The sequence below is a fragment of the Astatotilapia calliptera genome, chromosome 5 (genome assembly GCF_900246225.1).
Source record: "Astatotilapia calliptera chromosome 5, fAstCal1.2, whole genome shotgun sequence".
NCBI classification, from domain to species: domain Eukaryota; kingdom Metazoa; phylum Chordata; class Actinopteri; order Cichliformes; family Cichlidae; genus Astatotilapia; species Astatotilapia calliptera.
In genome coordinates, this window is record NC_039306.1 from 23999921 (window position 1) to 24026000 (window position 26080).

Sequence of the window (26080 nt, forward strand, 5' to 3'; positions counted from 1 at the left end):
TCCTGTCTCTCTAACTCAAACATTATCTTTACCATGCTGCTACTCAGGAGAATGAGGAAGGCAGCTGGGCACAGGTGAGGCTGCTGATCTGCAAAAATCTGTCTACATACAGAGTGAAAGTGTACAGAGGCTCACACACAGATATTGCCACAATTGTGTGGCTACTCTTGTGAGGACATGCGACAACATAATGCATTCTTTTGCCCCTTCCTTATCACTTTCTCAGTGCTATTGTTATCTGTTATCTGATATTAAACCTAAAAAGGTTATAAACCTCAAACAGGCCTTGGTGTGAAAGGGTGTGAGGACTCTAAGGACTAGCATTCGGGTCTTCACTGTTTGATATGTCCTCACTTTGATGATCAAAAACTCAAAGTGGTCCCCATGTAGATAGCTGGACAGGTACACACTTAAATAAAGTTACAATTCAAGTTACAGTGTGTAAAATAGATAAAACCAATAGATATCAGTAGATAGAAAATTGCACTCACCCTTCCGCTTCAGTTACGGTGGCTGCTATAGGACAAAACACTCTGGCTGCCGATCATCTGTGGACAATCTGTAGCTGTCGATATGCCAGCTGTCCACATCTATTCATTCTGATAGAGGATATAAAACTGGCACTCTACGTCTGTGGCCAGTCTCTGGCCACACGCATAAAACTTGATTAGGAAAAATGGCGATCTCCATCTCCACCACTGTATACAAGATGGAGGGGTAACACAAACCAGCAGTTATTTCTATGTATTTGTTAATGGAGTACCGTAATTCTAAGTTTATGAGGATCCATCAGTTTGTTGGAAGATGTAATTATCAGTGTGTAGATATAAATAAAATAAACACTCAAAAATGAATGACTGTACCTTTAAGTCAACTTTGTTTTCAGATTATATATAAATAGTAATAGCGTATGACATAAATATATAACAATGATATGAAGTGATAATTATTTTCTACCTATTAATAGGTGGGTTATATAGCTTAACCAGCAGCTGTTGTTGAATGTAAACAAAATATTAAGTCTGTTGTTAGCATTCTTGAGTCTGTTAACAGGGGTATAAAAAGCACTGAAAACATTTCTGGCTAAGAAAAACATGAGTGCTACTTATTTGTCTCAGTGTACCACTAAGATATTAGCATAACCCAGATTGCCTCAGGGACAGATAGATAGAGAAAGATAGATTTGTACTATGTAAAAGTGGTACCGTGTAAAGTAAAATACACTAGAAGACAGATTTTTTTTAATATATGTACATAAAATGCAGTGGAAGCGATAATATATACACGTGATATATAGAAGTAATAGATATGTAAAATGGAGCCATAAACATTGTTCAGTCCAAATTATTCCCTGTGAAAAATATCACAGACAGTTTTTCTAGTCTTTCATCTTTCTGTTACACTCATCATTGGATGCTGTTCTCCCTTACAGACTTTGGCATATGGAGACATGAATCATGAGTGGATAGGAAATGAATGGCTGCCCAGCCTTGGTCTGCCTCAGTACCGCTCCTACTTCATGGAGTGTCTGGTGGACGCAAGAATGCTGGACCATCTGACCAAGAAGGACCTAAGGAGCCACCTCAAAATGGTGGACAGCTTCCACAGGTCTGTAGCTGTGGCCATTAGCTTAGCTTCTGTTTGATACGCTTTCTCTTTCATCTGCTAACTGGGTGCATTAGCAATGGAGATGAGGAGGCTAATGGTGTATATGTGCTGCTCTGTGTTTGTGTCGGTCTGTGTATTAGGGCTAGTCTGCAGTATGGGATTATGTGCTTGAAAAGACTCAATTATGACAGGAAAGACCTAGAGCGGCGAAGAGAGGATAGCCAACATGACATGAAAGGTAGAGTTTACACACACCCTGATACACACATAGTGATAAAAAAAAAAACATAACACAGATTCATAAGCAAGCACGCATCGACACATCGAGAGTCTCGTCAGGCCAGAGTACCACCTAGTGGTTTTATCTGATAGCGTCAGGTTGGACTGAGCATTCAAACAGCTGCTCCTTCAACTGTCAAAAAGCCAATCTTATGATCTAAAACCTCACTTGCCAAAAGTGCTCCACACACACAGACACATGCACACACTTAGACCTAGCCAGACCTCTCGCTCTTCTGACCTTGAGTTCAGCACATGAACTTGACTCAGCTGTCGTGTCAGATCAGAATCCTGCCCTGTTTACAAACGCATAAACACACACACACATGCACACACCCCGTCTGTTCCAACTTCGAAAGCTGGCTGACAGCTGTGCTTTAAATGAACAAAGGGAGTGTGCCCGTGAGTTGACACTATGTGGACCTGCACATTATCTCTCTATTGCTTTCTCTGAACTTTTCTACAAATGACATTTATTTTTTAATTCAGGGTGGTCTGTTTAAAAAAATGTTTGGATATATTAATCATTCACAGTAATCATATACAGTATATTAAAAAGTAATAACATTTGTCAGTCTCAACATTTAACATTTTTGTGCAATTTTCTGGTATATATAATAATGTTAATAATACATAAAATTTTACACAGTGTCACTGCTTTTTTGGGACAGATTAATGTTGACAGTCTGTCAGCATTGGTATGTACCATGTATCGGATTTATTCTTCCTTTATTGTAGATGTTTTGGTGTGGACCAATGAGCAGGTGATCCACTGGGTCCAGTCCATTGGTCTAAGGGAGTATAGCGGCAACTTGCTGGAGAGTGGCGTTCATGGAGCGCTCGTCGCTCTGGATGAAACTTTCGACTACAGCAGCCTAGCACTCATCCTGCAGATTCCTATGCAGAACACACAGGTGGATATAAAAGAAAATAGATTGACTCCTTACACTCGACATGGAATGACTGAACTGATTTTTAGGGGAAGAAAAGTTGGATTTTTGTATAACAAAATTGAAAGTATAGTTTTGTCCATTTTACAAGGAATTGTGAAAAAAGTACAAAGTCTCTGTGCAGAATATTGACTTAAACCTAAAATAAACCAGTAAGTTGTGTTTAATTTCAAATTGCAATATCTCACACATTTTACCCATTCGATTTTTGTATAGTGAACAGGTATCTTTACCCAGAATTCAACTATTTTCTGGCCAGGTTTCAGTACACATTAGTAATCTGGCCCAGTTGTCTATATTTAAAAGTCATAGGCTCCAGCCTGCCTGCAACGCTGAATTGGATATGCAGAAGAAAAGGGATGTACTGATTGATGGATGTTCAACCAAAAAATGTTTCTTTATTTAGAGGTTGTTTTACTGTATTCAACGGGTTTTTGTTTTTCAGGCGCGACAGGTTCTGGAGAGGGAATTCAACAACCTGTTAGCTTTAGGGACTGACCGCAGACTCGAGGAGGTACCTCTCAAGCTGCTATATAAATCAAATACAGTGTTGTTTGAAGAAGGCAAATTTCCTCACCTTGCTTTTCTGTCTTTGAAGAGTGGAGATGACAAGTCCTTTCGACGCTCTCCATCATGGCGCAAGAGGTTTCGGGCACGTGAAGGAGGGACTGGGCTGGGGATGATGGCAGGCTCCATGGAAACGCTGCCAGCTGGCTTCCGCATGCCATCCATGTCCATGCCGCCTTCTATGAATTTGGCATCCAAGAAACAGCTTCAACCTGAAGGTATGTTACAATACTAAGCAATACCTAGTTCATTTTCTGTATGTAGCTATGAGCCTCACTGTGGTTGCCTTGACTAACTGCATGTCGTGTCCTCTCTGTCTTGCTGTGCTCAAAATCAATTGCGTGCAATGCTCTCAAGCTCCTCCCCCAGCAACCCCGAGACTTGATCCCTCGGCTGTGCGGACCTATTCATGTTAACTACTCTCTACTTACTAACAGGAGCGTTAATGCTGACAGGTAAGCGAACAGAAGCTGGACAGGATACTGTGGTCACAGCTAGCATTGTAGGACTCTAACTTTCAAGAGGCAATTAACAAAAGGTGTGCAGGCTAAGTCTGAGAGTTTACTACTGCATATACAATAGATCAATCAAAGCAGAAGCTGTATCCAAAATTTTAATCATCATCAATCAATTCAGTTCTTTTTTATATAGAGAGAGAGCTCAATCACAATAAGAGTTGCCTGAAGGCGCTGTATATTCTAAGGTAAAGATGCCTTCTATGAGCAAGCATTTGGCGATAGTGGGAAGGAAAAACTACCTTTTAACAGGAAGAACCCTCCTGTAGAACCAGGCTCAGGGAGACAGGACAAAAGAGACACTGTGGAAGAGAGCTAAAGACTGGCAGCATGTTGTCATCACCTACCTGAGCTGGTGGATGGCGTTAACACCCAAGTAGAGAAATACAACGGCTCGAGAAAGTAGGATTTTCTAATTCATACCATAGTTGCAGTTACCAAAAATCTTGGATGAGTTTGAATCTTGGTGACCTTGAACTCAAGGTCAAGGTCAGAAGTCAAGTTTTCTGAAAATCTTTGAACACAATAAATCAAGTAAGATGTCGTCTGGTATTTTGAAATTGATGCCATAGTTGGATCTGCTAGGAGACTGAGGGGTAGCTCTGGCAACCGCCAGTATTTTTAATAACTTACTTTTAATAACTTTGATGAATCAAGAAGCAGGTGCAACTTAATTTTTCTTTTTTTTTTTTGTTCCACTTTCCTCATCTTCTTTTCTCTCTTCTAGTGCATTCTCATTACCTATATGGACATATGCTTGCGGCCTTTTGAGAGTGATATGCCAAATCTGGAGAGGGAGACCTGGGTACCTCATAGGGAAGGCTTCGTCCCTTTGTTGCCCAGCCTCACCTTCCAACTTTCACCTCTCACCTCTTCTTCGGACACGTGCAATACAGAGGCCAACTCTGACCTTTGAACTCTTGAGAGTGCACATTGGCTGCGCTCGCTGCTGTAATGGAGGCTCATCCTGGTCTCTCCCAGTTTACCCCCGTGCTCCCAGTAGCCTTGTTGTTGTGGTTGTTGTGCTCCTGCTCCCCTGATCTCAGCTGTGGATTTTTTTCCTGGTTGTAATAGTCTCAACATGGCCAAGCCCAAACCAATCTTCCTGCGTCATCATGTCCTTTACAAGAAAACAGCGTCAAAAAGATTAAAGGAGATGGTGAGCAGGTGTTGGTTTGGATTTGAGAATGATGAATACTTGTATAAATGGCAGATCCCACCACACGTTACCCCTCTACCGGTTATGCAAGGTATTACTCATTTATCTCTGTACATAAAATGGATGACTTATGTTTTTTATAGAAATATTATATATAAATATATATATATAAATATATATATATTGGGAATATATATGGAAAACAATATAATATTGCTGTATGAAACCCAATGCCCTGTATTCAATAGTGACTGTTCTCTCTCTCTTTCTCTTTCTTTCTCTTTCTCTCTGTGTCGGACCTTCGTGTGTCTTTTGCTGTATGCTGTGCGTGTGTGAATCGTTGGTGGGAGGGACTCACTAAGGGAGGTGTGTGTTTCCACAAGGACTCTTCATAGGTTCATGGGTCCAATATCAGACTTCTCTCTTTGCCTCTTCTCCCATTCCTTCTTTTTTCCTTCTCTTCCTTCTCTTTTAACACAATGTAGCTGTTGCCTCTCCTTTCTCTGCCTCTCTCGCCTTCTGTATGACACTATGTAGCCTAGAATAGAGAGAATCCTTTAATATGAAGTGTGTGTGAGAGAGAGTGTGTGAGAGTGTATGACTAAATGAGTCTCTGTGCTTGAGACTAGTAGATTTCGTGTGAAAAGGCCAGCCCCAGCCATGCGACCATGACTTTCTCTGTGGATGGTAGTGTGACCACTGTAGCTCTTCTCTGTTGATTCCTTACATTCTCTCAAAATCAAACTGTAAACTGCTGCTCAACATCAGCCAATGAAATCCACATGAAACTGCTCCACGTGACAGACTTGTCTAATGTTGCTCTGATTGAGCAGTCAGTACTCTTGGCTCACCAACTCCTCATCCAATAAGAACACAGCAAATGAACCAGTGAAGTGCTGGATGGGTGTACAATCTTTTTCTTTTTTTTTAAAAGTTTTTCCAAGGTGTCTAAAAGGTGTAACGTGCTATGTGGCAGCTATGAGTACTGTGTCTTTATTCCAGGTGTGAAACAATGCTGACAAATCAAGATTTTATTATTTGGCTATTTAAAAAGAAGTGTAATGTATTTATGACACTATATAGACATAAGTAAAGCTGTTTTTTAAAGATTTGGTATCCTGTGTTCCTTGTTAAGTTATATGTGCCAGCATATTGTATTATAGGCTAAAAACAACACTGGACAGTGTATTGAAAATGGTCTTTATTGTAAGAATTAAACAGAAAATATCACTTTTCAGAACATCTACAAATACACAACAATCTTAGTTATAAAAGTCCAAAATAAGTTAGCAAAAAAAAATAAAAATGGCAAATCCACTCTGTAGAAAAAGGGAACGTATTTACAACACTAGCATTCATAATCAGTTTAAATTAAGCAGATCTTGGTCAAAACTGCCATGGTACATATTGGCCCCATGAATAAACTCTTGTTTTTTAAGCATTAAAACTCACACACACAAAAAAATGAATGAAAGATTAGGGAAAGCTTTTGAAGAGGAAATCTTAAATTAAGTAAGGAAAGAAAACTGGATCTGTCATTCCTCTGTGGCTCTATAAATCTGGAGGCAAGCCTAACAGGGATCACGTGTAGTAAATATGTGTTGGGTTCATGCAGCAAAGTCTTTGAATCTCCTGTAGCTTTGACAAACAGGTCTGGAACATCGCATAAGGCAGGGAAAAAAGGGAACAAAGCCTCAATGTGAACAGGAAAAGTCAGTTTGGCTAGCTGGCCCGTGGATCAACAGAGCTGCAATACTTGTCAAATGGAAACATTTTTTAATTTGGCATAAGACAAAATAATTTAATCAGCAGAAGCACAAAATAGACATAATTTAGGATTAAAGGTCACTGCTTTTTGTTTGCTCGCTGTGCACCTACTGGCCGGCTGGTCTAAGGGTCTATTTGGGAATGTCCACAGGAAAGGCCACAGGTCCATCTACTGCAGAGATGCTGTCCACAATGGAGGTCAAGGCCCGCATGTTCCCCTGCTCTGGAGAGTCTGCAACGCTCAGGAGATCTGCAAAAAGACCCAGTTACACACTGAGTACCTGTGAAGGTGCTACCTAGTCTACCTAGTTTAATGGGACTAAGTGAACTGTGCTTACCCTCGCTGCTGTAGCTCTGCGTGCACTGCTCTGGAGTGCTGCTCCACTCCGGGCTGCTGCAGCAGGTGCTGCCTGAACTGGGCTCGCTTGACGACGACACCTGTTGCCATGGCGATGCACACACACAAGTTGCTGTCAGTCACTCTGTTATGATACAGCACACCATACCACCCCACACAGAAAAACAACACACACTAAAGTGCAGTGTACTACCACGAACGCACATATAGTTAATGCATCCCGTGACCCCACTCAGAGGCAAATGTACACGATGAAAAAGACTTTCCATTACTATGATGCCTGTCACAGGAGTTCTTGTCAGTGTCTTTAAAAACACTAATGAGCTACACTGGATCATGTTTTTAAAAACCTTTTAAAACACAACATTTTTGCTCATTGTATGGCTGAATACATACTCACAATAACCTCAAACCTTATCCAGAATGAATAAATCAAAAGGAACATGAACAGATAATCAAATTTACACATTTTTGATTTGACATTTTACCCCAGTCATTTTTTAATGTAGTATTTATCTTTCTCTTTACTGTACCGCTCATTTTTCTCCCATATCTTCTGCCACTTTCCAACTAGTGCTGTTCCCAACTCTGTTTCCCTCTTGGCTGATTTCTCTGTTATTTTGAATTTCTCCCTTCCCTCGTCCTGTCTCTGTCCTACTTACTCTGGGTTGCGTTGGACTGGGCCGGTAGAGCAAACCCTGCTGTCCTGTCTCAGTGTCCTGCTGGTTGAGGGAGGACACCAGGGCTTGGAGCCTTTCAATATACTGGATGGCGCTCCGCAAGATCTCAACCTTGGGCAGCCTCTGGTTGGGGTTCATCAGCGTGCTCCTCTTCAAAGCATCGAAGGCCTCGTTCACCTTCTTTAGGCGTCTCTTCTCCCTCAGTGTGGCTGCTCGCCGGCGGTCCATGGTCACTGTCTTCCTTTTACACAGCTTACAGGCCCAGGGAAGACACTGACCTGGGCAGTGGGGCTCGGAGTGAGGCGACATGCTGGATGGAGAGGCTTTGTCCTCGGTACCTGTCACTCCAACTCCGACACCCCCAGACAGGTTCCCACACAAGCCCATCATGGAGTTCCTGTCCTGGTAGCCAGCTTGGTCATACGCCCCGGGCAGGCGAGAGGGGAAGTAGCTGTCCCCTCCTTCATAGAAGCGCTGGTCAGGGAAAAAATAAGGGTTGGTCTCAAAAAGCTCCATACTGGACAGTTGTGGTCTGGATACAAGGGAACAAAGATCCCAGCTTTCCTAGGAACTAGTCTTCAGTATGCGCTCTTCTGTCCTGTGTCTGGAGTTTGCGTTGGAGTGTACGTGTGTGCACCTATCTTCTTCCCGGCCTGAGTTTGTGATGAGTGGAAGACGTGTGGAGAGCAACTGGTGTGGAGCAACTGTAGACTGGCATTTAAACCCCTCTGCCTTCTGCTGGATCACAGGGTTAAATTTAGCACGAGCCCCCAGAAACCTGACACGACGTTTAGCTGTTGCTGCACATCTACACATCACATCTCTGTTTGGCCCTGCTCTCTAGGGCTTTAAGGCCCAGTTGTACGCGTGCGTGTTTTTCTGTGGGTTTGTGTGCTCATGTATTTCTTAAGAGGCCAGGACATGATCAGGTTGAAATGGGAGAGACTGCCTCAGATCAAAGGTGTCCATCTTAGTGAGTTAATCCCAGACTTGCGTCCCCTTCCGAACATGAAGAGTTCCATCATTAAGTGGGGAGGCAGAAGGGACATTCTGGAAACAGCTGTCACTTCTGCTGGGAGCCAGTGGCACACAGAGACAATACATTGTTTGACTTCAGGTTTTTGATGGGAAGTCAACGAGGCAAGAGACTGTTGCTTACTCTGGACTGCTGTGAAGCACTGTCAGACTCATAATGTGATCAACTTGGTCAATACCAAAAAAAGCTTAGGTGACATTGTTCCTGTGGTTTATGTAACTGCATTCATATCCGCTGACTTTCATCTTGAGATGATTGCACTATGTGATGCAAGTGACCTTCTGAGTTATACTAGCCTCAGAACCATGCAGGTCTGTGCAGGAACCATCAGCAGAGTGAGCTGCTAGGCTGACACTGGCTCACATTACCCCCAGAATTTAAGGGACAGTAATGAGTCAGCCACACAGAGGGAATGGCCTTGGTTGTCCTGACCTCTTCCAGCAAGTCATAGCATTAGCCTAGCCACTGGGTGTTAATCCTTCCAGGACATGTCTCACCTCGTAGCTCATCAGCTAATTCTGACTAGCTTCCGCTAACATTGCAGCACAGCCAAAACACACACTTCTGTCAGCAGAGAAGTGGCCTGGAGTGACAGGCAAATCATGAGGAGTGTTACATGAGTCTGTACTCTATTTCTTTACAATAAGTTTATCACAGTAATACACTACCTCTCAGGAGATGTTTTGGAAGAGACAAATTGCTAGCAGTTTCCTAATAACCACAGTTCATTAAACTTAGAGGGTTGCAAGGTCTGGTGAATACCACTGCCAATGGTATTCTCCAACCAATGAAAGAGTAAATACACGTTTTTTGAAACAAAAGTAAACAATACTATATCATTGGAAACCATGAGTTCAATATTTAAAATAGAGAAAATAAAGAAGAACTAAGGACTTTATAGTGTCACGATAAGACATGAAAAGCTAGGTTTTATACTTTTCCTGCTTATAAAATCAAAGAACAGCAAAAATTCTGGCACAACTTCACCTACTTCCAAGGTGCATAGAGAGGATGAGAAACTCACAACGCAGGGACTCGAGGAACACTTAAGAGTATGACCCTGATGAAGGCCACAAGCCAAAACGCGTTGGTCATTTAATAAAGTTCTTTACTTTTAAGTGTTGCTGGAGTCCCTGCTTATAAAATTAAAGAAGGCATTATTAATTCCGGTCTTATGTGAAAATTTTGAAGGTTCAACATACCAGGGAGCCTTTCCAGCTAGCTCCCTAAAGCTGCTTTTAATATTTAAACTACAGCATTGTAAAACCTTCTTACATGTTAGCTTGCAAGTTAACACTATTATGGAATTTAGTTCTCTCTCTAGACCTCTACCATCCAGTTTTCTATTGTCCAATGTTGGTGAGCCCTTGCATATTATAAGGTTTGATGAGATGCTCTCCTGCATACCTTGGTTGCAACAAGTAGTTATTTAAGTTTCTGTTGTGTTCCTATCAGCTCAAACCAGTCTGTCTATTCTCCTCTAATGTCTGGTGTCAACAAGGCCTTTTCACCCAGATGAAAATCGACATTAAAAAATACATATTTTTATTGCTCAGATTAATTTTTTATTTCTGACTTTTTTCCACATCAGTGACAATTTCACACAGACCAGATTTCGGATGAGAGAACTCAAGATGTTGCAATTTCCTCATTATAACTGCCCCTTAAAGCCTCTATGTATTTATTTTTATTGTGGATCAGCGTTGCCTAAACAGCAGCTTGTTTAAAAGAATATATTTATAGGCCTGGTTTGTGGCAGATATGTTGATATTTCGTGTAAGAGAAAGCACAGGTGCAACCAATGATTTCCATTTAAGCATTCCAGGGTTGTGCTGGTTCAAAGGGTTAATGACACACAATGGAACAGAGCCTCTTATTTCTTACTGTTTATTCTTTACCTGTGTTTTATATCCTTTTGAAGGTAACAAACACAAAGTTTCAGCTAGACACAATCAAAACAAAAAAATCTTACAAGTCAGTGAATTAACTACAGGAAGATTTCAGTCCTGGGATTAGGTGCCAGGCAGAGGTTTGGCAGGCCCGTCTGGTGGCTTGTGGTATCCTCCTGGGGTTTGGGCTTGGGTTTAAGGCAGAGTGCACAGTCTTAGCTTGGCACGGGGCTGGGTCGGCTGTCAGGTTAGTCTGTGATGGATCGTCACTGATGGTGGAGTGAGTACAAAGAAGCCTGTGTTGGACTCAGGGGTACAGCAAGGAGGGGGTTTGCAGTGTGTCAGAATCACTCATAACCCTCTGTCATCTTAACCCATTGTCAGCAGAACTAGATGTGTGTGTGTGTGTGTGTGTGTGTGTGTGTGTGTGTGTGTGTGTGTGTGTGTGTGTGTGTGTGTGTGTCCCTCAGTATTTGAAGTGAACACTTAAGATACAGAACAGTTTGTTTACCTGTGGTTTGCTAATACTGTACTTTATTTTCCATCTTAAAATAGGCCAAACCAGTGAAAAATAGGCTGGCTCTAATTTAATTATGACTGATTGGCCCCATGTAAGAAATAATGCAAAAAATATACAAATTAATACCTATTGTGACATTTGGATTTATTCTAAGTATCAGAGCTATTGATTAAATTACTAAATAAATATCAATAATATAATATAATAACGTATTTCTTGTCCATAGTGTGTAAGGGTCCCCTTGTGTGCAGCGCGGGGGGGGGGGGGGGGGGGGGGGTAGCCCTGTCACTGGCAACACTGTTCCACTTCTCCTCAGTGACAAGCAACAGCACATTGTGGGACAGCTGAGCTCTGGGGGAGGAGGGAGGGATCAGTCCTCCTCACCCCAGGTTAGCCTCAAGTTTTCCAGTGACCTGGAGAGCTGTCATCTGAGTGCAGTCGGGAAATCTCAGATATGTAAGAGGAGAATAACATAACAACAGCAAGGAACTGTTTATTAGAGGTGGCTGAACCAGGTCTTCCATCCAGTGATACATTACGATATAGGACGCAAAACAGGATACACAAGTTGTTTAAACAAATAAAATACATGCTTTTGTTTCTACTTTATTTGGATGTTAAACTCATAAAACTCATTATAATTCCCATGAGTTTATTTGTATTCTAACAGCTTTATGTGCTTTAGTGTCCAGCATGAACACTAACCTATTAATTTGACTGGTAGATACTGAGAATCGGAAGGAAGCAGAATCACTCAATTTTGACTTTTGCTTGAAATTTTGTGAACACTTTAGAAACGACCTTTTTTGGCTTCTTTGTTACCTGCCAGGCTATGACCCCTCTTGCTACTGGAGAGATCTTTTTTTTTTTTGATCAAGCACTCCTGGGCAGTGTAACAATGATCTTCAATTTTTCTCAATTTACGCTATCTGTCTGACTTTCTATTGTTGGAGTAGAAAGTGTAGCAATAGTTCTGTAACCTTTTCCAGCCTGGTGGGCTTCAATAAGCCTTTTTTCTAAAGGACCTTAGAAATCTCATTTGTGCATGGTAAGATACAGTCCCTCAGACATGGCAATGGATTTTTTTTTTTTTTTTAAATAAAAAGGACTGAAGACAGATGACTTTTTTTTTAAATTAACTTCTAATCCTCAATGTGTTCATAGACTTGCTGGTGTATTTTTTTCACTCTATAAATAACAGTTATGTTCTGCTTGAATCACTGAGTTCTGTGTTTTACACTTTTAGGATTTGTGTAAAAAATCTGGTGACCTGCTTGGATGTCTAAATATTTATTTAGATCATTCAGAATGAGTCAGAAAGTTTAACATTTTAAAGGAAAAAGACACAGGAAATTATTAATTATTTTTTTCCACATGCAAAAAATAAAGTCTCATTCCTGGCCTTTCTGTACTCCTGGAAAGCAATATTCAGTCTGAAATCCAGACTCATGCAGCATTATTATGTACTAGTTTCATGCCTTTGGGAGAGAGCATTGTCACCATAGTGACAGCAACACATGTCCAAGTCTGTCGTCTCAGAGACTGTCGCCATGAAAACTGCACATCCATTCCTAAACTCTTTGATATCAGAGCTTTTCTTCCAGATTACGATGAGGTTATACTTACTATAGAGCATTAATGTTGTATAGGATCATTATGTGGAGATGTGACAAAGCAGCCGACTCCTCCTCGACAATCATCAGTGCATAAAACACAATGAGAGCAAATTAAAATATTCACGGTCAGATCTGATTACTGCGCTGCTGTGTCCCACTATTTCTGTTGAGTAATGACCCTTACATAAGTGATACAGTTTGACGACCCCCCCAAAGGTGATGTGACACTACTATGGCCTGGCTAATCATCAGGAGAATACTCCCATTCATTTATACTCAGAATGAAGTGCCCCACCTGTGTTTGCACAGGGCTCTGGAGGCCTGGAGAAAGCCTTCTAAGTCAGGGTAGGGGGAACAGTAGTTCTGTAGCCCAGCCATGCTGCTGGTCACTGGGGCTTTTATTGCAGAGTAATCCCCTACAACAAACAGAATGGCCGGCATGTGCATACGCAGCTGTCGCAGTCTTAGTGCAAGTGGTGTCATGTTAAATCACAGGAATGGACTGAGCCCCTGCACCATCCGCTGCCCTTCCCTTCGCTGGCATCCCACTCACTGAAAGGCTCCAGCACACAGAGACAAATACACATACATACTCATGCCTATGTGCATAACCCACTTCCCACTAACATACTTTGCAGCACATGGCAACCCAAAAGTTATTCCCTGTAAATAACTTGTGCCCCCTTGCTACAAACAACCAGATTATTTCAATGACATATATTCAGAGGACTTATGATAATCAAAGCAGGTATCACAGGCAGGAAAACAAAGTGACATTTACACCCTGACACTTTCCAAGTATAAAGCACCATTAGCATAGTTCCTCTGGGAAATTCTGAATCCCTCTGAAGCCAGGTATGTATATAGTATATACTGTTGGATGGCTATGTTTTAAACTATTTCCAGTTTTTCAGTCCAGCTCTGTTATCTTACTCTGCTACATTTCAATCATGCCCCTCGCTACCCATCAATATCCTTATTTTTAATCTACACTATCTTCAGGCCTTCTTCCGTATTCCTGTCTTTGTTTTTCTCTGGCTCCAGTGACCTTCTCCCATGTCAGCAGAGGGACAAATTTAGCGGCCTAGTTTCTGGAGCGACCAAATAGTCGGACACAACAGAGGGAATGTGTGTATTTGTGTGTGTGTTTGTATATCTGCATGGAAATTAGAAAAGAAAGAAAGGCCCTAGCCCCACAGATACAGTTATAGATATCCAGACATGTACTATCCTCGGGGTATGAGACAAAGGACACCAGAGGAATGTATCACAAAAATCTATATCTTAAAATGAGTTTTGCATTTATGACATCAACAAATAAACCGATTAATGGCAGTGGCTGCAATAAAACAATAAAAATAGGCATAAGAATGGAAGTAATAACTATTTTCCCTTCAGGAATAATTGCATACGCCACCGAGGATAAAGAAAGAATGTGTTAAGTTATTCTGGGATGTTGAGATGGGAGCACTGTCGCCATGGAAACATGCAGATCCTTCACCACTCCCTGGGTCTTGTCATTCTAGAGCTGCCAAGCTCCGGGTGCCATGTCACCAGGGGTGTTATGCCATTCTTCGTCTCTACTCTCGGTGACGCACCAGATGCCACATACAAAGCAGCAGGCCTAGACTGTTCTTGAATTAGCTACAGAGTAAAGGGAAGCATTTCACAAAACATCAACACCTACCTACCAGCTCGCATGTGAGGTCTTCAGTGGTAAACCACTGGAAAATAAATTCTTTAAATAAAGCACATGAGTGGAAATTGGAGAGAAAAAATGTCCGTGAGTATTGTTGTCTTTCTATTTTGTTTTACCCCACTGCAGTTTTGACCAGAGGTTGGTAACCTTTGCTATCCAAGAAGCCATTTATGAGTAACTAAAGGGATGAATCAGTGTTGGATCTATATATAAGAGACAAACAAGCAAGGAAGAACATTTTAATTGTATCTTTAGACAGTTTTTGTTAGCTGAATTTACAAAAATGCCAAAGAAAATAGTTTAACAGGCATCAAATAGCATTTTTGCACCAATGAGGTGACATCTCAGTATGGTGTGCAGTGTGTCCTTAAAACATTTTAGGAAACTGGACAAGTGGAGGACCAAAGAAGAAGTCACATTCCTAAAAACTATCTACAGCAGTATCTCAATATTCGTAAGAAACAGAAAAAATTACAGCAAAGATCTGAGAAACATATTTGGCTCTTCAGTTGATCCATCTACTGTGGATGGCTGCCAACCCAAGAAGACATTCTTAATGAAGGGAAACAGGGAGAAAAGACTGAGGAATACCAAATTACACAAGACCTGGACAGTCATGGATTGGCCTCCCCAGAGCCTGGACCTCAACATTATTGAGGCAGTGTGGGAGCTTTGAATGCTCTCCAAAACGCCCAGAGAACTATTCCTGAAGACTGCTTTAAAAATGACAAGAGATTTTCCCTAAGAGAGTTCAGAGTTGTTGCAGAATAAAGGTGGTGATACCAAATACTGATTTTCAAGCTCATTGCAATTCTACAAATTGTTTTTGCTTTATGTATGTTTCAATATCTTGCTGCACCTATTTTCCATTTTCCTAATAAATTATATAGTCTTATATAAAGACTTTTCCCAAGTACTGCACATCCATGTAAACTGCTGCTACCGAGATTCAGAAATATTCTGAGGATAAGGCACCAGAAGATAGACATAAGTCACCTTTTAGTTAAATTTTTTTTACAACAATTATGTGGATAAAAAAAAAGTGGATTAAAAAAAAAAAAGAAACATAGCCATTCCAAGTGGAAATACTTTGATAATTATTACCAACAGTTTGTTCAATATAAGCATTAAAGGTTGCTTACATATATAGATAACAATGTAATAATGAAGAATCTGAAAGTTAACAAATAACTTATAATTTGAATAACAAGCTGTTGCATTATGACTGCATATTTGGGACTGGAGAACAGTTTAACAGGGGACTTTCAATGAACAGGAAATACACCCCAATGAGTAATTGGTAAATAACTCAGGTGTAAAGTAGCTGCAGTGTTTATACAGAATTTGGATAGCAGTGGTGTTACAGAGGCATACACAGTCGAAGGCAGGGCGTATGCCCCAATTCTCAAGAACAGGACAAAAATAAGGCAAGCACGAGTAAGCAGGAAATGAACAGTGAGTAAGCAGAGGAGAGTCGCAGGTGCTGGAGCCCAGTCAAGGAGGAGAGGATACATGACAGCTGGCCTGTCACACACAATGACTTATTCAACTAAAACACAGATTTCACCAGTGGGTACCGTACACCAACTGTCTCTCTGGTGAAGTAGTGAACAAAGCAGACAATTCCCAACTCTTTCTCACTTAACAAAACATGTTTATTCCATAACAAAAAACCCCTATAACTGCACCATGTTTTAGAACATTATGGTCTTAATGTGACAAATTGGGATGTGTTAATCAACCAGTATCACTGGTATTAAGTGTTTCATTTACATGAGGTCTGTATTTAATGGGAGCCTTTTCCCCCTTGATGTACAATGCTAATACTTGTTACAATCTATAATTCATCTTTTATTGCATTTACATTACTAATATAGCTCTGACACCAGCTTTGCGCTGGATCTGATTAAGAGGCATGCTCTATATATATCCATTACATGTTATTACAGGGACTGTACAGTTTCTGTAGGCAACGGTTACAAGACTGAAACCTCTCTCCACCTCCTGGCGGAAAGACTAAGCACAAGTAAACATCAGCTCAAACACTTAATATACACACTGTGTTACGCAGAGCCAAAGTTAAATGCCTAAAAGTCACTGAATAATAAGGAACAATGTATTTATTCAAGACCGTTCACACACTCAAAAAGTACCATCTATGTGGTCCACAATCTTCAAATAAAGCTGAACAATCCAAATAAAATCTATAATACACATTTCTGTATAAAGTCATTACATGGCAGTGTAACGCTTAAAATAACCCCTGTGAAGCCATTTTCACTGAGGGTACACCTGGTAACTCAGCCGGTTTCTTCTCTCTATTGTTAAATTACAAATGCAAATTAGATTTGTTTTTTTAACAAGTGCACCATTTTCTGTTTGCTACGAGCTGACCACAAGTAAAACAATAAATAAATACAATACCTACATTTTAAACAGGTTCCAGAAATAATCTAAAGTACTCCGAATTATAATATTTAAACACGAACCAACAACATTATGACATAACTTACTGCAGGCATAGCTGTCAGAGGTTTGACAAATGTACATACTGAACACGTTAACAAATTACCAAGGTTCAACAATTACGGTTAATACTTCAGCTGTGCATTACGGTCTACATTTACATTTCTGGCTGCAAGAAACTAGACTTAAGTCACCATTGTATTTCACAATACATTCACATGTGCTGAGAGTACATTGATTTTGGGAGGAAACTTTCAAGCCTGAAACCTCTAAAAACAGATTTAGAGTTTTTCTTCGTTCAGCTGCTTTAAAACTTACATTTTAGAGCTGTGTTATGTAAAGAGATGCAGGAGGGATTAAGACAAAAAAACAAAACCCACAAATAAAGGGACAGCTCAAAGAGACCTGTACTTGCATACCTGCATTTATTATTCTGTTCAGTTTCTGTCCAGATGGACAAAGTAAATTAATGAAAAACTTAAGCACATCCTAAAATTTCCAGAAATAAAAATCAGCACCCAAAAACTACACTATGAATAAGAAATAATGAAGAAAAAAAAAAAGGCCATAAACTTTTAGAGGGAAAAAAACAAAACAACAAACAAACAAACCCTTCATAACATAAAATAACTCAAACTGTGTGTGCCTATGTGATAGTTTTAATAAATAAATAAATACTTCTGGATTTGTATGTCCCTTATTTAAATGTGGCACCAAAACAAGCATTTCATATAGTGAACTGTTAAGACTGAGGTTTCGTCTAACAATACTTCAGAGGCAGTGTGACTCAAATAAACCATGCAACAGAGCAAGATTCACCAAGTGCTATATTTTGTCTCTTTATAAATTTGACAGTAAGGTGCAGAGATTTTATGAGTCCACAAGCAAAGACTGGTACTAGGAGCTATGCAGCTGTATGGTTGAATGTTGTTGAAAAGTTTGTATTGTGATTTTTTTGGTCAGGTCCCCAGGACTTTACAGATGGGTTGTGTGCCCTTCACAGGATGAATATTTTAATAACCTTCTGGATTATCTTCCCACATCCTGGACAAGGAGCCTGGAACTTATGTAGCCTCCTTGCACATGGAAAACAGGTAAGCAGGTGAGCAGTGCGTCCGTGTATAATATTTCCATTACGTGGCCGCACTCGACAGAGCTTGCAAGGCTCTAGCAGCGCCTCAGGCCTAACGTCCTCAACCTCCATGCCCAGATTCTCTTGACTGTCTCCTTCAGAGAGCTGCTCATCTTTGTGGAAGACAGAGGGCCTCGGACCTTTGCCTTTTCCCATTACCATTGTTGGCAATGGTCGATCGGCGGTGGAATGTGAAGGGAGGATGACAGGATCAGAAACTGTCCTGCTGCAATCTGGGACATCAATGCCCGTGTCGCTGTCATCTTCCTCATCGTGGGTAATGAGTGAGCTGCATGCTGGGATGTCAGGAACAGAAAGGGAATGCGCAAGCCGAGGGACATCTTTATACCAGTTCTTCCTTAGAGCCCAGCACCGAACACAGTACCTCTGGAGAGGTATGTTGTATTTTCGGCACTCTGTGCACTGCCATGCATCCTAAGATATAAACACAGCATTCACAAGACTGATATAGTTTTAAACAAATGGCTGTAAATGAATAAACGGAGGCTCAGAGATACTGACCTGTGTGGAGATCTCTGTATCAGTATCATCACTCAGACACTGAGAGTCTTCATCTGGCTCCTCCTGCATCTAATAAATACACATCAGATCACATCATCTCTCCACATTTCTGAGTGAAAAACATTTTATTGGCAAGAAAGAAATATATCACAAAATTTAAAAAAAGAAAGAAAAAGACATACTTCTCTGTCTGCTTTGTCCTCCTTCATTCCCCCATCATCATCCTCCAGTGGAGGCTCTCCTTCTCTGCTGCCTTCTTCCAGAGCAGCCTCTTTCATCTCCACACTCACCTGTTCACTCTCACCCTCTGTGAGGAACCAGAGGTCGTCAGTGGTGTCCGACACAATGGCCGTATCCTCTTCCTGTGCAAGAGACAGCTGACACATCAGTCAGACCACCACTGTTATGATCTGATTTTTGCCATTTGTCAACAAGTAATGTCTGTTAGTTTTCCTAAGCTTGAAACCTCTAAAATGAACCTTATTGCCCATTTTAACCATTTTTAATTATACTGGGTGGACTTTCTAGCAGCACGTGAGGTGTCTTACTTGGTTTGTGTGGATGTCAGTGGAGCCATTGCTCCTGCGGCTGTAGTTATTACGGAGATTACCCAGAAACCACCAGGGCAAGCCAGAGAGGTCCCACTCATCCAGAGTAACATCCAGCTTGGGTCGCTTGCAGGCTGAGCGTTGCAAACCTTCAAGAGAGTCTAAGGAGGTTTTGAACATTTAAACAGTGTCTTGTAACGAGGCTGTTAAGTGTGCAATGGACTATTTGATTACCATCATCTGGTTCCCGAGGTCGTCTCTGGGAGGGGGTCTGCAGGAGAGGCCCATCACTACCAGCCTCCAAACCTGCTTTGACCACACCTCCACACATCTGTAAAAGAAGAAAATGCAAACGCAAGAAATTAGAACACAGAGCCGTGACTGGGTACTTGGAGGACTCGCAGCTCCTTTTCAACATGGCCTCTGTTTACAGGTGGGGTGGGATGGCACAAGGGACAAAGGGCTGGGCAATTTGGGTAAGGGCCAGTAGGGAGGGAGTTCAAAATAATTTAGGATATAAATGCAAACTGAAATGTTGAGTGCTGGGTAAACAAAGCAGAAAGCAAAGGCAAGGAAAGCCAGTATACTAACAGACAGGTGAATAAACAAGAGCATGATCACACAATCCACCGCAACTCTAAATTCGTTGGATTTAATACATTTATTCCAAGGTATGTACTGTTGTCTCATTTTTTTTTCTTAAATGAACAATTTGGCACATTTGTCAAAGCAAAGAAACAGACGCACACAGAATTTAAGTCTAAAGTAACATCTACCAGACAGTAGGGGTGCAACGATTCTCGTATCGATATTGAACCATTCGATACAGTGCTTTCGGTTCGGTACGCATATGTATCGAACAATACAAATGTTTTAATTTATTTTATCAACTTTCCTTCTGACGATGCCATTTGTGTTGAGCGCTCAGTGGATCTGCGCTTGACAGTGCAGCCTAGGCGGAGCAGTCGAACGCAGATTCACTGACCGCAGGGCAAGCAAGCGAGACAGAAGCTAAGCTCTCCTTGCAACATGGCAAATTGAACCTCCCCCACCCTCATTCAGATCTGGCCTTGGGAACTATTTTGGTTTTCATGTGACGTATGACCCTGAAGGTATGGACAAAAGTAAAACAGTATGTCGGATGTGCCACGCAATGCTCAATTACATTGGTGGGAACTAGTGCGTTAGCGCAGTTTGCTCGTTAACGTGTTGGCCATCCAGCCCCACGCATGGGGCGATCCGCGGTAGCTCGTTAACGGAGATTTGCCGTGTTGTGGCGTTAATGTCATTTCAACGAGATTAGTGCTGTCCACACTAGTGGGAACAATGAATATGACTGCACATTTACGCCGACATCATCCTAGTGCAAAGACAAGTGGAAGCAGACAAAAACAACAAGCACGCATGCTACAAACTTTACCCGAGTCATTTAGACAGCTGTTAGCACATGATTCTCCTTATGGGGACCTGATATATTTAATATGCTGCTGAGAATATAGCCCAGAAGAAGCGTATAGTATAGCTTTTATTTTGGAAAGAGACATTTCTCTGTAATAAACTCTTTTCCAAAGATGAGCGATTTCTCGATCAGATAGATTTATTTTTTTATTACTTTGTTAAAAACTGTACTTTTGAGTTAAAATATATATATTTATAATTTCAATAAAAAAATGACAAATTAAAAAGGCATGAACATTTTTTGTATCGAAAAAAATATCGAACCGAACCGTGAATTTTGTGTATCGTTGCACCCCTACCAGACAGATCTATTATTTTAATCACTAAAATGTAACTAGGAAATATGCAAATTCAACACTTAAATTATCATCTGAAATTTGATTCAATAGCATTCTGAGATGGTTGTGGCACATGCAGCAACCTTTAATTTCATAAAAAGGACAAATATCTTAATATAGCTCAATGTTGCGGCAAACCAAATTATATACAAGCCACGAAGTAAGATCAAAGAGGATTTGGGGAGGGATTGGAAAGAAGGGTGCAGGAACGTGGGATTAGGTGAAAAGGTTTAGGGCAGTCAGACCTGTGGGTGATCAGGAGCTGTGATCCTCCAGTTCGGAGCAGAGAAGAGAACTCTGATACAGACAGAGACAGTGACTCTGCCCCCCCATCCAATGGGTGGAACTGGTGGGTCATAAAACAGTGATGAAAAGCCACCAGACCAAACCAAGAATGGGGTTGTACAGAGACGGTGCCACTCTGTACAACTGCACACCAACGAAGACAGCAGCCCTTACACCACCTTCCCCAGAACACACAACCCAGTAGAAACTAAACTTATACTTTGGGCAAAGCACTTTAAAACAGAGCCCAGCCAAAATAAGATTTTTAAGACTGATACTTGGGGATTTAACCTCTAAATAAGTTATTGTCAGGAAAAAAAGACAACTTGTTATGTGTAGTTATTTGTGAAAAAGCAAACTGTTGAATTATCTTGTTTTATTATGACAATAAGTCATGAAGTACCAGTTCATGCTCCGCATAACTGCTCTGACCATCTAGGTATGTTTGCTGCCAGCAGGGAAGTTGCAGAGTGCCCTCTGGTGGCCAAACTATGGAACATCAACACTCATGACATGGTTGAAGCACACTTCTCCATCTCCTCTTTACTTTTTAATTCATCTGCAGTTATAAATGCCAATATCAATATACGTATAAGTAGCTAAAATTGTCTGATATATCAGTCGGGCTCCATTTAAAGGCATTATCGGAGTGGCTGTGCACTTATTTTGTGACATTGTTACAAAAAGTTGTGTGTAGTGAAGCGAAAGCAGGTAAGGGTCTCTGTTTCTTCTGAGCACCATGCTTCAGCTTTACCTGACCACGATCCTCCACTCCGCCATCTACACATTCACGGCCCACAGAAAGATTCTCTGCAGCGTCTGCATTTCAAATGAGACACAGTAACAGAAAAAGGACATCCCCCCCCCCCTTTAATTATAGCATTGCACACTCTCACTAAGGCCCTTCAGATATGAAGTTTAAGCAGGGGAAAGGGGTCCATCTGGGACTGTGCAGGATCCCCACATCCTCCAAGCGATGGACAGCCTTTCACAATCCCTCATAATATAGTCAACAAGATGGTCTTTGAATATACATGGAATGTTGGTATACCCACAGATCTTCTCATGTAATTTAAAAAAGCCACAATATGATGCAAATAACAGTGAATTCAATAAGGAGCACAGGAAGAGACATACTTTGACTTCAGACACCCACAAATGAATCCACAGATTGTTTTGTTTTTTGTTGATTCCACCTAACAAAAATATAATTTCACCAGAAAAAAAAAAATGTGCAAAGGACTTAAATCAATAAATGAAAGAATCACTTACCAGCACAGTCAATAACAACCAAATACTTCTTCAGCATTTCATACACTGGGCTGTAAAATGGGAATACAAGCATTTAAAATTAAGATTTTTCTTCTTTTTTAAAAATGTATAAAGTCCAGATACAAAGCAGAACCAACAATGAGCACAGGTTTTGGTTAAGGTAATTACCTCGGGTTTTTAACAGAGAAGCTCTCCACTTCCAGCAGCTCTCCCAAAGGATCATCCTGGCAGTGGACTATGTGCTGCCTCTGTTTGTCATACAGTTGCTTCCCCATGATGTATTGGCCCAAGTAGTGCATCACCTACACAAAGCAGAAGATTTCATATGTTCAGGCTACATTTGTACCTTTGGAATGACCACGTGACCGATAGCTCTTTTTCAAAGTCACACTAGACAGCTCACCTCTTTGAGCGTGAAGATATCCTCCTGGGCTCCAGCCACACGCAGTATTTGCAGGAGAGGAGCTTTTGGTTGCACCTAAATGGACAACAGCACCGCCGCTTAGCATTACATGTTATATATGAGGTAACTGAATGCTTGTAGTTGCGTCTTAACTGCACCTGATTCCCTTCTCCCGGTAGCGTCCTGCATGACGAGCTTGATGCCGGAGTCTGGGCTGGTAGGGAGCTCATAGTAAACGAACTAAAGCTGCAAAGCAAAAATTACAACACGCATTATAAACGACTCACCCATTCAGCAGCATTCCACAGCTTGCTATAGTCACCGACTTTGCACATCCCACGCAACACCAGCGCCTACGGCGCCAAACGCAGCTTAGCAATGTCAAGTTATTGACAGACTGAAAAATTCTGACAATGTTTATAGTCAGTGCCAACTAGGCCGAGTTAACTTCCCAATCTGAAACCGTCATGGCCTGTCACTTCTCACACTATTACTTTCCCTTTGGCGCCCTCACAAAACAAAACTAAACCAGGCGAGCCAACGCCAAACATATGGCACAAAAATGTAAAAGTATAGGTATTGCTGTGCACATACACACACACACACACACGTGAGCTGCAGCCTCTCTAGACATCTCTAGCAGGTGGCAAGGATGCTATCGCTACAGGCAAACGTGTTAGCTAACATAGCAGCAGCGCTAACGATGGCTAACTTTGGAAGCTAGCCAGTTACTCAACAATTCGCTCCTAATATTAACTCACCGTGAGGAGCTGACATTACTTCACAGCCAGTACATTGCTTCGGGCGCAGTATTGGCTTAACAGCTGGTCCGCATCGTAAAGACGTATGGAAAACTGAAATGCTGGCTTTTTAACACTAGCTAACGCTAGCAACCAGGAGACAGTTAGCTGAACTACAGATTCAAAATGATGACTGTGGCTACTCAACTTCCGCATGAGAAGCCAGAATATGGCTCCCCCTACTTTTTAAAAATATTACTTACAGAGGCATTTTTCCCTTTTTAAAACAGTCTTTTCAGATTAAAAGCATGTTGTAAAATACAATGATTTAAAAAAAAAAAAAACTTCAGCGAAAATACCCTGTTCAGTTTAGGAAGCGTTTATGAAGCATAAACCACGGAGTCCACTTCGAACGGTGACAACACGACATCCCAAGAAAGGAATGGTTTTGCTGGTTGTGGCCACAGACCTCTCCAGGCCGCAGGTTTTAAATATCGCCCTGGGTTAACACACCTGAATCAAATGATTAATTCATTATTAGACCTCTGGAGAACTTCAAGACATATGGAGCCATAGCTAACTATTGAGAAGGTCATTTAGCCATTTAAATCAGCTGTGTTAGATCAAGGACACAAAACCTGCATGACACGGGCCCTTGAGGCCTGGAGTTCCCCCTCACCCCTGCCGTAGAAGAAGGCTCTGTTGAGTGTATTGAAACCTGCAAAGACGACTGGCATCATCATCACTGCACTACACCAGCAGATGCTTGAAAGACGCTACTCACCCTGCACACATTTATTGCACTCCCCTCAGGTAGGAGGCTGTAGTGCAGGAGTGGTGAATCAAACAATTAGTTCAATACCAGGCCTCTGGAGAACTTCAAGGCATATCGAGCCATTTAGCTACTTAAATCAGCTGTGTTGGATCAAGGACACATCTAAAACCTGTAGGACACCAGCCCTTGAGGCCTGAAGTTGGACGCCCATTCAGCCTGCACAGGTAGTCCAGCTCCATGGTGATGGCACATACATTTGTGGTCTTCTGGTAATGAACTATTCATTTGATTCAGGTGTGCTGACCCAGGGTGATATCTAAAACCTGCAGGACACCGGCCCTTGAGGCCTGGAGCTGGACAATCCTGGACTACAGGAATCATCCCGTGCTACAAGCAGTGACTAACAAGGAGTCAGCACCTGCAAAGCCATTCACTTCATGAGAATTGTCTTGTTGTTGCCTCTCCAGTGCGTCTGTTGTCGCTTTCATTTGCACCAACACAGATGAATTGGACACAGAGTGTTTTCTGCTTCCTAACTGCACAGGCTCATAGCTCTGAAGTTAAAAGGACTTTGTGTTATGCTGTGATGACTGAGCAACCCCTTAATTCTTTTTGAGCGCTGTCCTTCTTTCACCGGTAGCAGGCAGCTGGCACTCAACAAAAAGCACAGCTAAGTAAGTGTAGCTTTCATTTACCTACACATTATAAAATCCAGCATTTCTTCTTAATAAACTCCAGTGTAGATATTACCTTTTCTCCTATAGTTTTTATTTTAAATATCTGTCTGCGTGAGTAATGCTACATGTCATATCATGAAATTTGAAACTCAGTTTAGACCGCTTTGCATTAAAAACACCACTTTAACTGGTTTGTTTCTATATGGCGTTACCTATTCATAAAATATTAACTTTATGAATGAACCACTTATAAAACAGCACCTTATTTTAAGTGCTTTCAGTAACTTACAAGAACAGTTGATAGAGGTCGTTGATATGTCCCCTTCAATATTACAATATATTTTGTTGTATACTGAGCAGTAAAGTAAACTGATAACAGTAAAAACTAATCTCCTCAAAAAGGAAAAAAACTGACTTTATGTTCTTTTTAGGGTGTATTTTGACACAAAAATACTATTAAAATAATTGCTGCTAAAGTACTGTAATTTTTTCTATGTACTTTGTGTTGTGTTGAAGAAAACTCCAGCACAAGAGCACAGATGTAAAAGAGAGTATTATTTCAGTCTATAAATGCAAACATTGTTATAAAAACATCTGCTCGACAGAATATTGAATCCAGAGTTACTCATCCCAGCAAACAGACAGCGGAGAAAACGAGATGGAAAGAATGTCACCCATCTTGGCCCCTGATATTTTACAAAACACACAAGGACTAGAACACACGCAACATCACACATCTGTAGACGTAGTGCAATAATAAATCATTAAATACAGGAGACAGCTGGGCTTGTTCTTACTGACAGTTAAGTAAATCAAGAAGG

General features: G+C 41.2%; 3 protein-coding genes across 12 annotated transcripts in view; 1 reads left to right on the plus strand and 2 right to left on the minus strand.

The window, feature by feature from the left end:
• ppfia4 (PTPRF interacting protein alpha 4) overlaps positions 1–6187 on the plus strand; it is a 65003-nt gene extending 58816 nt beyond the window's left edge. For 5 of the 7 annotated variants that reach the window (XM_026168330.1, XM_026168335.1, XM_026168333.1 and 2 more), the window contains 8 exons: positions 48–74; positions 1433–1608; positions 1749–1846; positions 2626–2801; positions 3283–3351; positions 3436–3622; positions 3762–3859; positions 4647–6187. In XM_026168330.1, coding sequence (XP_026024115.1) covers positions 48–74; positions 1433–1608; positions 1749–1846; positions 2626–2801; positions 3283–3351; positions 3436–3622; positions 3762–3820 — 792 coding nt within the window. In that variant the 3' untranslated portion in view covers positions 3821–3859; positions 4647–6187. The remainder of the gene's footprint in view (positions 1–47; positions 75–1432; positions 1609–1748; positions 1847–2625; positions 2802–3282; positions 3352–3435; positions 3623–3761; positions 3860–4646) is intronic. The other 2 variants (XM_026168334.1, XM_026168337.1) reach the window with 1 other exon arrangement.
• Positions 6188–6249: 62 nt separating this feature from the next.
• Positions 6250–8643, minus strand: myog (myogenin). The gene is made up of 3 exons (XM_026168338.1): positions 7866–8643; positions 7184–7283; positions 6250–7095 (listed from the first exon to the last, which is right to left on the minus strand). The coding sequence occupies exons 1-3, from the start codon at positions 8397–8399 to the stop codon at positions 6977–6979; spliced, it is 753 nt and encodes a 250-aa protein (XP_026024123.1). The 5' UTR covers positions 8400–8643; the 3' UTR covers positions 6250–6976.
• Positions 8644–16276: 7633 nt separating this feature from the next.
• Positions 16277–24702, minus strand: mdm4 (MDM4 regulator of p53). 4 transcript variants are annotated; one of them, XM_026168343.1, is made up of 12 exons: positions 24446–24570; positions 24167–24320; positions 23226–23313; positions 23068–23142; positions 22833–22966; positions 22665–22714; positions 22147–22211; positions 19546–19642; positions 19312–19472; positions 18946–19140; positions 18764–18832; positions 16277–18676 (listed from the first exon to the last, which is right to left on the minus strand). In XM_026168343.1, the coding sequence occupies exons 3-12, from the start codon at positions 23295–23297 to the stop codon at positions 18107–18109; spliced, it is 1488 nt and encodes a 495-aa protein (XP_026024128.1). In that variant the 5' UTR covers positions 23298–23313; positions 24167–24320; positions 24446–24570; the 3' UTR covers positions 16277–18106. The 4 variants fall into 4 exon arrangements, with proteins under 4 accessions (XP_026024128.1, XP_026024125.1, XP_026024124.1 ...); XM_026168340.1 differs by lacking the exons at positions 24167–24320; positions 24446–24570 and adding an exon at positions 24592–24702 and having other exon boundaries at positions 18946–19125; XM_026168339.1 differs by lacking the exons at positions 24167–24320; positions 24446–24570 and adding an exon at positions 24592–24702.
• Between the last annotated feature and the right edge of the window lie 1378 nt (positions 24703–26080).

Bases quoted from the DNA above. Each gene is read 5' to 3' on its own strand.
- myog (XM_026168338.1), bottom strand. From the start codon at position 8,399: ATGGAGCTTTTTGAGACCAACCCTTATTTTTTCCCTGACCAGCGCTTC. The intron at 7,284-7,865 runs GTAAGTAGGACA...CCATGGCAACAG, and splicing joins CCAGTCCAACGCAACCCAGA to GTGTCGTCGTCAAGCGAGCC. The intron at 7,096-7,183 runs GTAAGCACAGTT...GTCTTTTTGCAG, and splicing joins GCAGAGCTACAGCAGCGAGG to ATCTCCTGAGCGTTGCAGAC.
- mdm4 (XM_026168339.1), bottom strand. The intron at 22,715-22,832 runs GTAATTACCTTA...CCCATTTTACAG, and splicing joins TTCTCTGTTAAAAACCCGAG to CCCAGTGTATGAAATGCTGA. The intron at 19,473-19,545 runs GTAATCAAATAG...AAACCTCCTTAG, and splicing joins ACCTCGGGAACCAGATGATG to ACTCTCTTGAAGGTTTGCAA.